This window comes from Ixodes scapularis, unplaced genomic scaffold (assembly GCF_016920785.2).
Source record: "Ixodes scapularis isolate PalLabHiFi unplaced genomic scaffold, ASM1692078v2 PGA_scaffold0__279_contigs__length_252992795, whole genome shotgun sequence".
NCBI classification, from domain to species: domain Eukaryota; kingdom Metazoa; phylum Arthropoda; class Arachnida; order Ixodida; family Ixodidae; genus Ixodes; species Ixodes scapularis.
Genome location: NW_024609835.1, coordinates 15,750,043 through 15,764,366, shown reverse-complemented (window position 1 = coordinate 15,764,366; position 14,324 = coordinate 15,750,043). Strand labels below are relative to the sequence as shown.

General features: G+C 44.0%; 1 protein-coding gene across 1 annotated transcript in view; it reads right to left on the bottom strand.

The window, feature by feature from the left end:
* Nucleotides 1–478: 478 nt before the first annotated feature.
* Nucleotides 479–14,324, bottom strand: part of LOC121836447 (connectin-like) — a 33,478-nt gene continuing 19,632 nt past the window's right edge. Inside the window, exon 3 of the mRNA XM_042291346.1 lies at nucleotides 479–1,005. Within this exon, the coding sequence (XP_042147280.1) occupies nucleotides 479–1,005 (527 nt within the window). The remainder of the gene's footprint in view (nucleotides 1,006–14,324) is intronic.

Genomic DNA, 14,324 nt, shown 5'->3' with positions numbered 1-14,324 from the left:
CATCATTGAGCTACTGCGTGACCACCCAGAGTCGTAGACGGGGGGGGGGGGGGGGGTGCTTTTGTGGTTTGAACCCCCCCCCCCCCCCCTAAATCCAGCTGACCCTATAATATACACGCGCATTTTGACGCCACCTCCCCTTCTCCGCACCCCAAGTCATGCACACCAGGCACCTCAGCCGCCCCCGTTAAGATTTCCTGGCCACGCCACCGTGACCAACAACTTTGACGCAAAACTAAATTAGCGCGATACTCTCACTGTACAGCTCCGTATATCGGACGCTTGATCCGGCTTGCTTGGCTGGAGGCTGGGATAGTAAAATCGTGTGGCACAAAAGGCAATCCGTCATCCATTCGCTAATCGTAGAAAACTGAGATCGCCGCCTTCCAACTAATCCGATCTCCTTATCACTCAGATCTCTCACTCGTCAAACACAAATATTTTTTTTTTAAAGACCACTAACCAGCTACTTCATAGATCACCTACACGTAGACAGTGTCGTGGAGAACGCAACCAGTCCCAAAAATTGGAGTGTGTGAAGAGCAAACGCCACCCGAGCCGCACTCCCGTTGCTCTTCCGAGACCTAGAAGTATGTTTGCGCAGCGCCTTCTGCTGGCTGAGCATTACTTCCACGTCGTTGTCCATCGACTGCGCGTCCTCGTCGCGTTCATTTTGGGTCACCGTGTCAGGAACGTTCGAAACGGCGCCTTCGTTGACGATCTTGTTTCCGTCGTCGTCGTCGCCGCGTTGTCCCTTGTCTTCGACAGGTGGACGACGCGGGGGAACCTTGCCGCGCGATGCCGTGCCGAAGCTGGGTTTCACGTAGTCCTCGGAGCAGCCCAGCTGACTGGCACTGAGTCGGGACACCTTGCTGCTGCTCAGGTTGCCCTGGGCTTCGAAGTCGCACTTGACGTGTCGCAGTTCGCGCCGGAACTTGTCGCTCCTGGTGGCATTTTCCAGGTGCAAGACCCAGGCGAGGCGGCAGTCGCAGCTGAACTTGTTGCCTGGGAAGAGAAGGGAGAGAGAAGGGTCTGGATTAGTCACGTTATTAGACAAGTGAGCAGGCTGTTTTGCGAAAAAAAAAAAAAAAACGGTCACCAACAGGTGATGAAATCTTCCGTGTTTCCATTTACTTATCGGAAGCGGCAACAGCGAATGTCGAGCACTACTGAAGCTCTAAATTGAATACTCGGCGAAAAAGTTGGCGAGATCGCTGACAGCCGCGAATGACCAGCGCCGGGCTGCGATTGGCCATCGCGAAGGTAAAGCACAGTTGCAGCTTTTGCGGCGGTTCGAGAGTGCAGCTTAGAGCTCCTGGTCTACTTCATAGATTGGTTGCTCGACCAACGCCGAGGAAGAGAGACACCTGAACTGACGCAAACCCAACAGTGCTAAACAGGGTTGTAAAAGTTACTTCAAAAACGTATCTAAGATACAACTACAGTTACTCATACGAAAGGGTACCTAATCCGTACCTAGGTACTCGCTTAAAAATGTACCCACGTACAGGTACAGGTATTTCAAAGATACTTTATTTACTTTCCCCAAATTTGTCAGAGTATACCTGAGCTAGCTCGACTTGTAACGTTTCGAGTACACAAAGAAATAAGGGGATTCTATTCAAGAAATAAAGCGTAGGTACGTGACGATGCACAGGTACTCTAAACGGCGTTTATTTTAGCTTAACGATAAATAAACAGCCGACTCGATCGACCTGCGAGTGACGAGAGCAGAGTCCACCGCCAGCGAAACCACGACCGGCTAGTAGCGAACACATTCCCCCGCCCCACGGTCCAACAGAGACGCTAGCTACTCCGAATATGATAAGAACGAACAACGCGGGAGCAAAGCTTGCCCCCTGTCCCGAAACCAAGGTCAGGTATTCATGCGGGACGGGTCCACACTGAAGAAAGGGTCTGCGGCATCCCCCCTTCTGAGTCACCAATGTGCGCCTGGCTGGGCTTTGCTTGTGTGTGAAGTCGAGGGAATCGCAGGCACGTTTTGCGGGTCCACGTCTATTTTTTCGCTGCCTGAGCTCATGCTGCGAGTGAACATCCTGATAAAAAGCCTTCAATAGCAAAATAGCAAAAGTTTGGTTTCAGATCCTGCTTTAAACTGTATTTTGGATTGTCAAAGTTGTCAAACCCAAGTCTCGAAAGGTCATGAGTGATGTCCGAGAAACAACAAGCCGTATCTCGGTGTGTCTGAACGGGGTTTCTCATGAGCCACATCCGCATCCGCTAGAGTTCCTCGATATGCTCCCCCGAAGGGGGAGCTATACAGGAACTCTAGCATCCGCAACCGCTTCGCAAACGCATCTCAACAGCCAGTGCGAATGCGCCATCACAGCGAACGCCGCTGGGCGGAATTCACTCGCTTCTCCGCGGCGTATTTGCCCTCTGAGTTCGGCCCTAAATCTTCGTTCGCATAAATCGGACAACTACTCAATTTCCGATCCCTCTTTTTTTATCGTTTCCGGTCTCCACACGGGGTAGCGACTCCTTCATGCGAGAAAGACCTTTGGAGGCTATTCTTTTCTTCTTTCTGGACTCAACATTACAATGCGAAAAATAAAAGTAAGAACATGGCGACATGCAGTTGCTACGGCAAAAATACGCCACATTTGTCTCGCTTAAACCTGCAATCCTTTTCTTAGCAACGCCTTACAATCTATTATCGTTGCGCTGTGATCTTCCCAAAACTCCAATGATCGCCCCCCCCCCCCCCCCCCCTCCTCCCCCGATCTTGAACAACCAGGCAGTCGACATCACAGCAACGAAACCGAGGCCCGAGATAAAAGGGAGTAATATTAGACCGTAACAATAATCCCGAAATACTGTATTCGATACTTTCCCGGCGCCTTTGCGCAAGCGTTGTATTCTTTATCGTGTATCGCTATCGGAGCGCAAAAATTATCTCCGAAAACTCCTCAGTGACGTGTGAACCGGACCGAGAACGACGGCACAGTTTCAACGCCGTCATGCATCGTTACCGCTTGCTCGTCACCCACAGCTGTACCCGACAGGCGCCGCCAAGGGCTCACAGGCATTCATTGTGCTCCCTTGTCGGCGCACGATGACTGCCTGTCTCACGAAATTAATTATTTCACTCGAGAAAATATTCTAACAAAGAAGAGAGTCAATCCTTCTACAGTTTTCCCGAAGCGACACGAACGTGCCAATGGAAGGAAACATTGAGATTAATCGTTATTTTACGTAAATAATACCCTTTATTTCCAACAAGTTGCCCTCGACATGGACACAACCGGCTGGATATCCGTGTGCACTTATGCGCACGATCAAAAAGTGAAGAAAATTTCTGTGCACATGTTAATATAGCAGATTCAAGGAGACAGCAGACATAAGGAATTGATTTCAGAAATAAATTTCGACACACAAGGACGATGATAATAAATCTACTAACCATGCTCGTGTAGAAAGTTATCTAATACTAGATACGTAGGTCTTCATAAATGTAAGCGGCAACCAGACAACCGGCAAGCCGGTTGTCTGGGTGGCGCCGTCGCTCATAGATGGCGGTAGCTGTCCAGAGTGTTGTGTCCGCATTTGTTTGCTGGCGGACACGATCCTCGGGAAAATAGCCCTCAACAGATCCGCTGTCAAAAATGGTTCATAGGCTATGAATAGTCTACTTCCATAAAGCCCTGCATGCAACACTGCGCGCGTTGCACTCTGGGAACTAGTGGGCCAGGGAGGAGAGTGGCATGGTTTCGGTTTCGATCGAAACGTCGACAAGAGACTATACACAGAGCGTATCTCATGTTTTCTGGTCCCGAGAGCGTCATTTTTTGTTCTCTAAACTAACCTCAATGACCATATCTCGAAGCTTTAGCACAAGCCCGAGACGTATAGCTTGTCTTGACTCTTAACACATGTTTTTTTTTTTTTTTTTTTTTTTTTTTTTGTACTCGAGCCGTTCAGTTAGCGTTTCGAGGTATGTGGGAGCCAGTGCTGGGAATCTCGAAGCTGCGAAGCTCGGGGATCTTGCTTGTGTACGAGTCAAACAGCTGTAAAAACCAATAAGTATGCATATATCGAGCTCGCACCTTTACCGTGTTGCTGGTCAGGAAGTTCGTTTGTTTTTTTGCGTCCATAGACGAAATATAACTTTTTGGAATTACTGTTTTTTTAATACGCCTGAATATGCAAAGTAAATTTGGAGGCGCCACTGAAAAGCTCAAATCGGACACACTTTTTATCTATTATATGTACAGACCCGCAGCAGTGCACGGAGCAAAGTCCCCACGAGCTTGCATTCCAATATTCAACATCGCATTTGCGCATAAAGTTATCCTGCCAATCATATAGGCACATTCGCACACACAAACATAAAGTCGAGCAGGTGTGTGAAGAATGTCGCGACGTTCACCGGTAGTGGGCCGGACTGGCGTGAACCCCTATGCGGTGCGCCAAACGAACGAAATTATACAAAACGCATTTGACGGTTGTTAATGGCCATAATATTTGTTATGTGTTTGCTTTCTTCCTGACTGAGTATACCGAGATAATTTCAGACACACCGTTCAGACACAGATCTTGGGCGTCAGAAACAGCTCATTCAAAAAGGCTTAGCGAGGAGTAGGGGACGCTTGTTGGGGCCTCCGCCGATCTCAGTGTTTGTAAAAAGTTAATCTCCTATCACCATAAAGTTTGAGTGGGATATATATGATGACAAGAGGAAGACATCGTAATAACTTTTGTCCAGTAGTTTAAAAGTTCATGCGTCAACGCTGGGCTCAATATTGATACTCCTGCGAAAATGCGGCTTGCTTTTCGCCCAATGAAGTAACAAGAAGCGGACGTTTGGCAAACAAAATACGTATAAGGCTCAAGGTGACCAAATTTCACTCGTAGTTCACTGGTACTAGACGGAAATATTGAAATTGAGCTCAAAGATGTACTCGTGGGGTGAGGTGACTAAGCCACGTACTACATACGTTTACATACGCACACACAATATCCGGTGTTTCGGGAATTAAGGAAAGTGCCCCTGTCTTCGTTTTCTATCGCTCGAGAATGAGTGCATGGTACATTCGTGAAAAGTCAGATAACCGAAAACGCAAGCAGCGCATTCGGTCACGGCGCGATGGCATGAAATAAGGCTGCTCAATCGAAACCCAAACTGAGTGGCCAACTGGTTCCCAGAGTGCACTGCTTGGTATTTCGCCGCGGTGGGGCGCTTCGATTTTGGAAAAAGTCTATTGAGATTTTTCGGCACAACCGTTGAAACGAATTTGGAGATTGAAGATTTGGAGGCTGTGTATTGCCTTGTTAGCGTCGTTACTAAGCAAGCTTCGCACAAGTTGTGAGCAAATGTCGATTGGCATAACCCCTGTGCACAAACAGCTACCCGCTGATCCATTCTTGAAAAATATTTTAAATGTCTTTTTTTTGTAATTTTTGAGAATAAGTTTATGCCATTACAGGTTTGGTTCAATTGCCCATATATTTTTAAACCTCTCCTGTAATGGCCTTCAAGAAAAGGCTTGCAGTAATTATAATAATAAAAACCCTTACGGCAACCCCTTCAGTGCTCGCCTTATCTCCGGCAGCACCCGTTTGTACATTAGAAGGCCTCGTCAAAATATCCCAATCTCGCATTCGCGAACAAAGATCACCATTTTGTCGACAAGTATCGCCCAACAAAGAGCTTTGACGTCCCGTCTCATCAGCGGCCGCGGAAGCGCTCACTTCTTTTATTAATTGCCTGGTTCTATAACCAAACTTTCACATGATGTTGCAGGCAATCCTAGAAGGCCGTGCATCAAATACTCCCGTTCTGTTTGCTCCGATCGATTACGCGGTTGTCCGAGTACTTGCTGACTCGTTGTTTAATTATCTGCAACGACGGCCCTTTCGGGCGGTCCGGACAGCGACATGATGTGAGAAACAGACACCGAGTGTCATCCGAGCCACGTCATCCGGGACGATGATAACTGTCCGAGTCTTTGGATCAATCTTTCCAGACACTGCGTGACCTGTGTGTGCCTCGCTTGGGTTTGCTTTCTTTTAACATGAAACCTTTATAGGTTGGGTTTTCAGGTGAAGTGAAGCCTCAAAAAGCATAACCACGAATTTTTCCGCTAAATTTAAGGGAAAAAATGTCGTCACGGTGCTTCGTGTCATGTGACCTGTACACGACTTGATCTTATTTAACCTCACAGCGCACCAGAAGAAAACAAAACTCACAAACACAGTCACACTAAAAAGAAAAAAAGAAAAAAAAAAACTACAACCGCTCAGCGCAGACTCAACTCTTGGCTTGTATTGATTATCTACTACGTGCAAAGTTTGCTCTTTGTACGTAGAAGAAGAATATAATCAATACAACGCTGAGCGATTGTGATTTTGTTTACGTATGCCTGTGTCCTTGAGTTTGTTTCCTTTTCCTGCACTGTAGCATTAAATATTATGAGCCGCCAACTCGCCCAGTCATCAGTCTTAACACAAAATCAGTTTCCCCTCTAGATTTAAGGAAAACATTGACGTCACGTCACATGGTCACGTGATCTATACTCCAATTCAGCTTCCCCGCTAGATATAGCGGGAAAATTGATGTCACGTAACCTACACATAAAATCAGTTTGCACGCAACAAGTCATCACTCCCATACTCTGCGGGCACAAGCCGACCCGACAGGGAAAGTCGATGCCCAACGAGTGAATGACTCCATAGGGTGGAGAGCAACCAATGGGGTGAGAGTGGTGGGTGGAGTGAATGGGGTGAAGGGGTGTGGAGAGACCCGGAGGCGCAGCTCGAGAAAAATGTCTGGAATTTACTAGTGCTACACCAAGAATGTTTCACGTCGCAACACAATTGCTGGGCAATCTGAGATATATTGTTTTCCTGGCTCGATTGTTTGACATTTTAGTCTGGTCATAACTGCTGCTTAAACTATGGGTTCCAGCCTCAGCACCGTTGGCTTCGGAAGCATGAAAGATATAAAAACAGAATAAAACTAGAATATAAAACATGCTGAGATTTTTTTTAGAGTGTTTGTAGACGACCCGTCTACAAACACTTAAAGAAACGGTACTATTCGAGTGTTTAGAGGCGTGGCAGAGGTGGCTATGACATTGCGTGAAGGATAAGTTCTGAACCTTTCTTTCTGAGTTGATCATATTAGTGCGTTAATATTTTATTTCGTAGGGATCGCGGGGTCGTCGGTATTCGTCCTCTTTGGAACCTAAATAGCTACCTGCCCTCGTGTCACCTAAATCAATAGTGTTTGTGAGTTTTTACTTTCATCGTTGTTTACATCCCGATGTCTATGGGTTGTTTTAGTCCGTACCGAAAATGGCATGAAAAGAATTGTCAACCGTGCAATAGTTAAGCTTACTAAAACAATTTTCAAGTAGTTTTAAAATATAACTTCTAGAAACTTTTTGTATAGAATAGGGTCGTAAACACATTGCACCTTAAAACCTCAACTGAACAGACATGAGTCTGGAGTGGATAACAAAAATAAGTAGAGGACAAATAGGCACATATGTATATAAATGAGAAGTCTCACTTTTTTTGCTTTTAATATCGGTTATAGTATACTTGGCATATCGTACAAATTACTGACCCTTTAAAACGCATGGAACAAAAAACATGCGCGGAATCAAAATTCAATCTTTCTTTTTTTACTCTTGCCGAACAAGATGCGCTATCTACAAGGTGTTCCCAAAAACAACTTTACAAAACTTTTTTTTTTATTTATTTATTTTTATTACGCATTGCCTAAGGCTCACTCTCCGCCCAAATGTAGCACTAGCCTGTCTGAACTAGATGCAAGTTCAAGAACTAACCGTTATCTCAATCCAAAACTACGCTATGCTAAAAATTTCAATGCAAAATGGGGCCCGTTTTTTGAAAAAATGGCCGCCGTATTCAGTCGGCTGCCATATTCTGATTGAAATTTTCAACAAATCGCATCATTTTTATTAAGATCACGTTTATTTCTGAAGCTTTGGCTTTGTGTTCGAATCGTTAACGCTACATTCGGGTGAAAAATGAGAGTACGGCATTGCGTAATTTATTTTTAAAAATAAATGTGTAGTTTTTGGGGGGATTTTTTGTAGTTAAAAAAGCACTTGTAGGTTCTAAAGGCGAGAGTAACACTGAAATAGTCCAAGGTGAAGCATTGAAATCCACGGAAACAAAGTAGAATTAGATGTTCTTTTTTTAATTAAACGAAAATGGCTCGCTGTGCCCCACTTATCGAGATAGGTTGAGTTGCAGAGACAGATAGCCATTACTTCTGGTGGGGCGGGAATCCTTCGAATCGGGATTTAAGGTTTGATCGCTGGCTTAGTTTATATGGGCTTTGCGATTGGGATAAAAGGATGATATTGAGGAGGTGGCGCAAGCAGATTAGGGCGAAGCCTTCAGAGGGCCAAGAAGAAAGAAACGAGAGAACGAGGGAGAGGGTAATGCGGAGAGCAAGTCGTCTGCTTCTCAGGCAGGAGTTGCGGTGACGTCAGAAAGACGCCGAGCTCTGATTGGCTCTGCTTGAAGGATAGTGGGTAGACCTCAAAACAAGCTGTCTTCAGGTGTACCCACTGTCCTTCAATAAGAGCCAATCGGAGCTCGGCGTTCTGACGTCACCACAACCCCGCAAATGAAGCAGACGAACTTGCACTCCGTATAGAATGTCACGCTGGCTCCCACACCGTTCAAGAAGACGCAACAATTAAGGAAATGAAAAAGAGGAATGGAGAAACACTTTATCAAGTGCACCTAGAAGAGATGCGTGTCGCAACCAGTCCAGCTTTCAACGACAGGTTGCACTTCTGTGCGTCTCAGAAACGACTGCACCATCATGTCTTCATTTTGGGTCCAGGATGGGGTACAAGATTGTTGTTACTGACTGTTTTCGAGCGTTAAGCTTTCCGATAAACATGCTGAACAATAACCTGGTGCGAATATGCTTGTGAGACACTTCACTAAGCTCTAATGGCAAGGAGCCAGTTAAGCGCCAATTAAGAGTGCGCATAATTGGAGAAAATAGAAAAGGGGAATAGCAAAAAGAAACAAACAAGAATCTGAAGAAACGACAATTTTGTGTGTGTGTTTTTGTGGGGTGCCCACCTTTTACATCTTCATTTGAACTTTCTGTTGTTTATGTGAGGTTTAACTATTCCCCCTGAACCGCGTGTTCCACGAAAAAAAAATATCTTGAGCCTTTCGATTCGGCATTCTCATCTTCGTAGAGGTATTGGGCGATCCCCCCGAAAATATGGTCGGATATTCTTAACAAATAAAACATGTCGGCAGAAAAACAAAAATACTGTCAGAAGATTTTTCTAACATCCTGTCTCGATCTTTGCGTCTTCGTGACGTAGTATTGAAGCGGGCCGACTGAGGACCGTCATCCCTCAGGCGGGACAAACAGGCGCCTCTGTCACCGAATTCCGAATTCCAAGTCTCCGCCAGACGTGGGAAGCGGCGATGATGGATGCAGCTTGCACTGTCAAACTGGGACAACTTCTCTGCTTTCCTCCTACCATAAAGAATATCGCGACGGTGAGGCGTTCGTGTCGAAACCCCATGGTTCGTTGGCGTTACTTGTTTTTGTTTTTTCTCCCAGTCCACTTTTGCATGCTGGTTCTCTCCTCGCTCGCGAGTGTGAGGAATGGTGCAAGAATCCCCCATTCGTCATGTTCCCACTTTTCTTTCTCGGTAAAAAAAAGGGGGGGGGGAGGGGAACCTGGCTGTAAGCTTACTTTTAGCCCCCCCCCCCCCCCCCCGGTGATGTTGGCCAAAAGAAGAGGGCAAAACCAAAAAATAAAAATGGCGGAAAAAGCCACGTCTCCGTCCACTAAGCGCGAAACATCACTTCTCATTAGGGAAGAATAATCGGTCAGCTCGAAGGAGAAAGGGTCGTCGTCGAAATAGTATCTTCCGACTCAGGGTCGTAATCTTTCCAGATGCTTCTCTTGCTTCGAACTCCACCGAAAAAGAAACAAAGAGAAACTCAAGGTAATATCGAAGGGTGACCTGGAAACGGGACAAAAAAAGATGATTAGAAAAAGGAACGCGAGCTTCAAAAACGACGAAAGTAATAGCGTTCTACTGAACGTGATATTCACCGTATTGTAATGGAAGTACTACAATATTCCTCCAATGTATGAAGTGAAACACCCGCTACATCCGCAACCAACAACGAAAGAAGCCTCGATACGCAGAAGAAACGGGAAGCAGTATTACTTAGGAATAAGTAAAAATGATGCATTGTCACATAAAAAAAAAAAATCGGAGACGGCTCTAGAAACTTTTAAAAATATGGTACAAATACAATAGCTAAAAAAGACAAAGACAAGAGAGCAGTCGGGACAGGCAGCCACTCGCTTTGTTTCTTTTCCGATTTTTTATTTGTGTCTAGTTATGCACAACCTATCCCCACAAATTACTGTACTAAAATCAATGTTGAAATAAGGCGAACTTTCGACAGCAACTAAGATGAAAAAAAAGCATATCCCAGAGGCGTTCTAAATGCATACATTTATGGGTCCTCTATGTCGTCATGGCGTAGCGTCACGTTACGTCACGTGAGCGACCGCTTGACGTGGCGTCGATCCGTGTCACTGGACGTCACATGCAACGTCATGTGACATCACAGTGTCATTTGACGTCATGCTGTCGCGTTACCTCAGTGCCACGTGAAGCCACAGTGTCGTGCATTATGTTCCAAAGCAGCAACTGCTTTTATCGGTTTCTATTTTCCTCCGTAGCATTCACTGGGGCTTACGGCAAGCTCTGATCTCAGCCCCCGGCAAGCGCTACTAGACGCATCATTTGTCCCAGTCAGGCAATATTGTTTCCTTGTCCGGGCAAAGTGAAAAACAAAATTTGATAAAAAAAAAATAAAAAGAGTAATTTGAACATCGCTAACATATATCTTGAAAAGCGAGAGACTACCCGTGTAAACGAACAACAAAGTAATTCCTTTTCCGCGCGTTCTATGTAAGAAAATTGTTTATTCTAAGGTTCAGTTAGCAAAACAAAAACTTCTTCGTCCTCTTTAGAGGTTCCAACTCAGCTTGCAAAGCAAGTTGAGTTGAACCTTCTAAAGTTGGCTAGTTGAAACCGAAGGCAACTTGGAAATCGCCTTCGATTTCAAAGGAAGACGACTTTTCTCTAGCCCTGAAAGACTCTAATGCAGGGGTCTCAAACTTATTAAAGTGTGGGCGCCAGATAGTCCACCCAAAAAAACTCCAAAGCCAACTTTAAAAAAAAAATTATTAAAAACATTAAAAAAAGCAATGGTGTTTTACGTTGCAAAGGAGCTAAGTCTCTGAACGACACCCCAGATGTATTTGTTTTTTTAGAGAAGGGGGCAGCTCGTGCTCGTTGATTATTGTAAATCATCCTTTTCGCCGTTGATATATTTTGCTTCGATTATCTACCGTGGGCCCATACATATAATGATTAACCGATGCAAGCACACTGTCGCTTCTCTGTCGTTCAATTCACTTGGAAATCAGACAATATTTGTACTGTAATTGAAATTTCTCTCGGTCCCAAGCGTGGGCTTGGAGCTTTATGTTTGACAGTTGTTCCTGCTTAGCGAGTGTTCGGGAACTCGAGGTGCGTCATGAGCAAAAGACTCGTGTTTGTAGCCTAAAGGGGGATTGTCGTACAGGTGATGAACATCAGGAAAAGCCGACAAACAAAAATTAGTACCAAACAGTACTCCATTAAAAAGATATAACAGAATAGTGCAAAATATTCTAACACGTCGTAAGAGCAGAGCTACATTTCGAGTGGAAATGAGTGGACGACATGAAACGATGAGACGTGTAGCGCTCCAGACAAGGGAACGGGGGTCGCAGCCCCGGGGTGAATGCGGGCCGCGTCTCAGCAAGCCGCGGGCTGCGTGTTTGAGACCCTTGCTCTACTGCCTACGCGTCTTATTCGTACTTCCCTATTAGCCTTACGTGAATTGATCTCAAATACAATATACCAGTCAACATGTTCTAAACGTAATTTGCCTCTGGAGAATAAAAATATTAGAAATGATACACGTCAACCTCTACGTTATGTGACACCTCAAATGCTTTACACAAGAAGTGAATAACGGCATTTTCAAAATTTCAGGAATGAAAAAGCTTATTTGGCTTGGTTTTTAGGAGGAATGTGCTCAATATTCCTAAAATTTAACCTTGTTCTCTGACTCGATTGCCTTGCTTTTTAATTCTTTTTTTATTTGGTTGCTTAATTTGCTTTTACATTGTTGTTGTTTTTTGTCACGTAGTGAACTTGATTTTCGAGTCCACTTTTGACGTTTTGCAGCTTTCTATGAATGGCTAAATTGCTCACTTGCCTAAAATACTTGTTGTTAGTTTGCCTTCCCGAGGTAACGTTTCGGTAAGCGCCGTAAATTGCAAATACATAAATCTGTCAAAGTATTAACGGTTTCAAAATATACGAGTAAAACCAGCGCATTCACACATTGCTGAACGGAGGACTGAAGAGCAGCAATCGGACATCAGAAGTGGAACGAACAAACGACAGCACTCAAGTGAATATGAAAGAAGAAAAAGGGAGACAATAAGGCGACATTCAAGCTAGGAAGCACCAATCATAAGCATATAACGGAAATAAAAACACGTTTGCAGCAAAAAACTTTATGAGTAGCAGTTTGAAACACGGTATACCTGCACTCTTTTTGCAAATACATGAAGACTCTTTGTGTGGAAGTTAAGTGTGCTAGAAAACACTGATTTTGGACATGCTTGTTTTTTCTTTCTATAATTCAAATTTTTCGCGAATCAGGAGAATGCATAGCGATAGTAATTTACGAATGCTTTCGGGTCATAATTTCATGTACCGAAGCACCGGCCAGGAGGTGGAACCCATATGGTTTTATATATTACTAGATTACAGAATCGAGTTCCCTTAGTACTAAAAAAAATCATCTTCTAACAGAACGTTTTCTATCTTGAAGCTGCCAATGAGAGTTAGTTCTTAGGTATTCGTTTTAACGTTGCCCGTTATTAACCTAATTACACGTAGCACAAACTAATTTTCTTACATCCCCCATTCCAGACATTCTGTCCAAGTCATCTGTACTGGTTACCAAAAAAGAACGACTGTTCTCACCCGGAAAAACGTATTCAAAAAGAAGATAAATAAACTAAAATATTAGAATAAGGGCGTTTTATTATTAGCTGACTATGCGGGCAGATTTGGTGAAAGGCATTGGTAGTTCAGGAATGTAGACATCAATTAATTTTACACAGGCACTGCATTTTTTGCTCCTGATAAAAATTTCTACTTGTGGTTTGTAAACCCCCCTCCCCTTTTCATTTTGCTTAATTATTCTTTTCCAATCCAGTTAAGTACAGCGCCCATTCTTCGACAATATATGAACTTTATGTGGATAATAGCGGTAAAAAATGGCTTAAATGTGAAAATAAAGATATCCAATTTGAGACAGAAACAACAAAACTGTAATATAAAAAATGGGAGGGGAGGTAAAAGAAAATTTGAACAAATAAAGTAAATCTTCACAGAAATTTTGCTGTCTCGAAAGGTAAGAATTTGTGCAATGACACTTTTTCAGCATTGCCTCGGAAGCACCTTTCGCTCTTCCCATTGTTTCACCCGTTAAAACGACAACAAGTGCATTGTGACTTTACGGAATCGATTCCTGTCTCCAGTTCCATGTACCGCGAGAACGGCGCCGACAATATCATATCACACCTCACCAGACCCTGTTGCCAGCATCAAGAAGTTTTTCCGGACGTGACTTAGAACCAATGAGAGAGAACCACCACCACTTTGCCAAACATGTTTATCGGTTGAAGATGCGCAGTAGGCTGTTCATCTTTAGGTATAATCGCTACTATAACTAAGGCTCTCGGTCCTTAGTAAATTTAGGAAGAATCCTGAAGTAGAAAGCAATGCACCAACCTGTATATTTTCCGTCCTTATTTTTTATTGTGGATGCCCAGAAAGGTAATGAATTGCGTATTAAGGGAAAATGGTTATAAATATTAATATTCGGATCATTTTTTATGTGACCCTTATTTTGCCCGTGAAATCCATACATTTTGCTTTTGTATGCTACTTGAGCACTTACTATTCGAATGACTAAATATCTTTTTTTTTTGTTCATGTTTTCCCAGCTTGAAAAGAAAACCAGCATATTAGCCTTTTCGTATTTTCAATAAACGATTTTGTTCCTCGAGTGCAGATATCTCTGCCGCTTGAGCACGGCGCGCCATTAAACATTTACACCATGACTGTGCTCACCGACTCTCGCAGTGCGCTGCAACAATTATAACATCTACAAGAAACACCTGAAAGAGTGA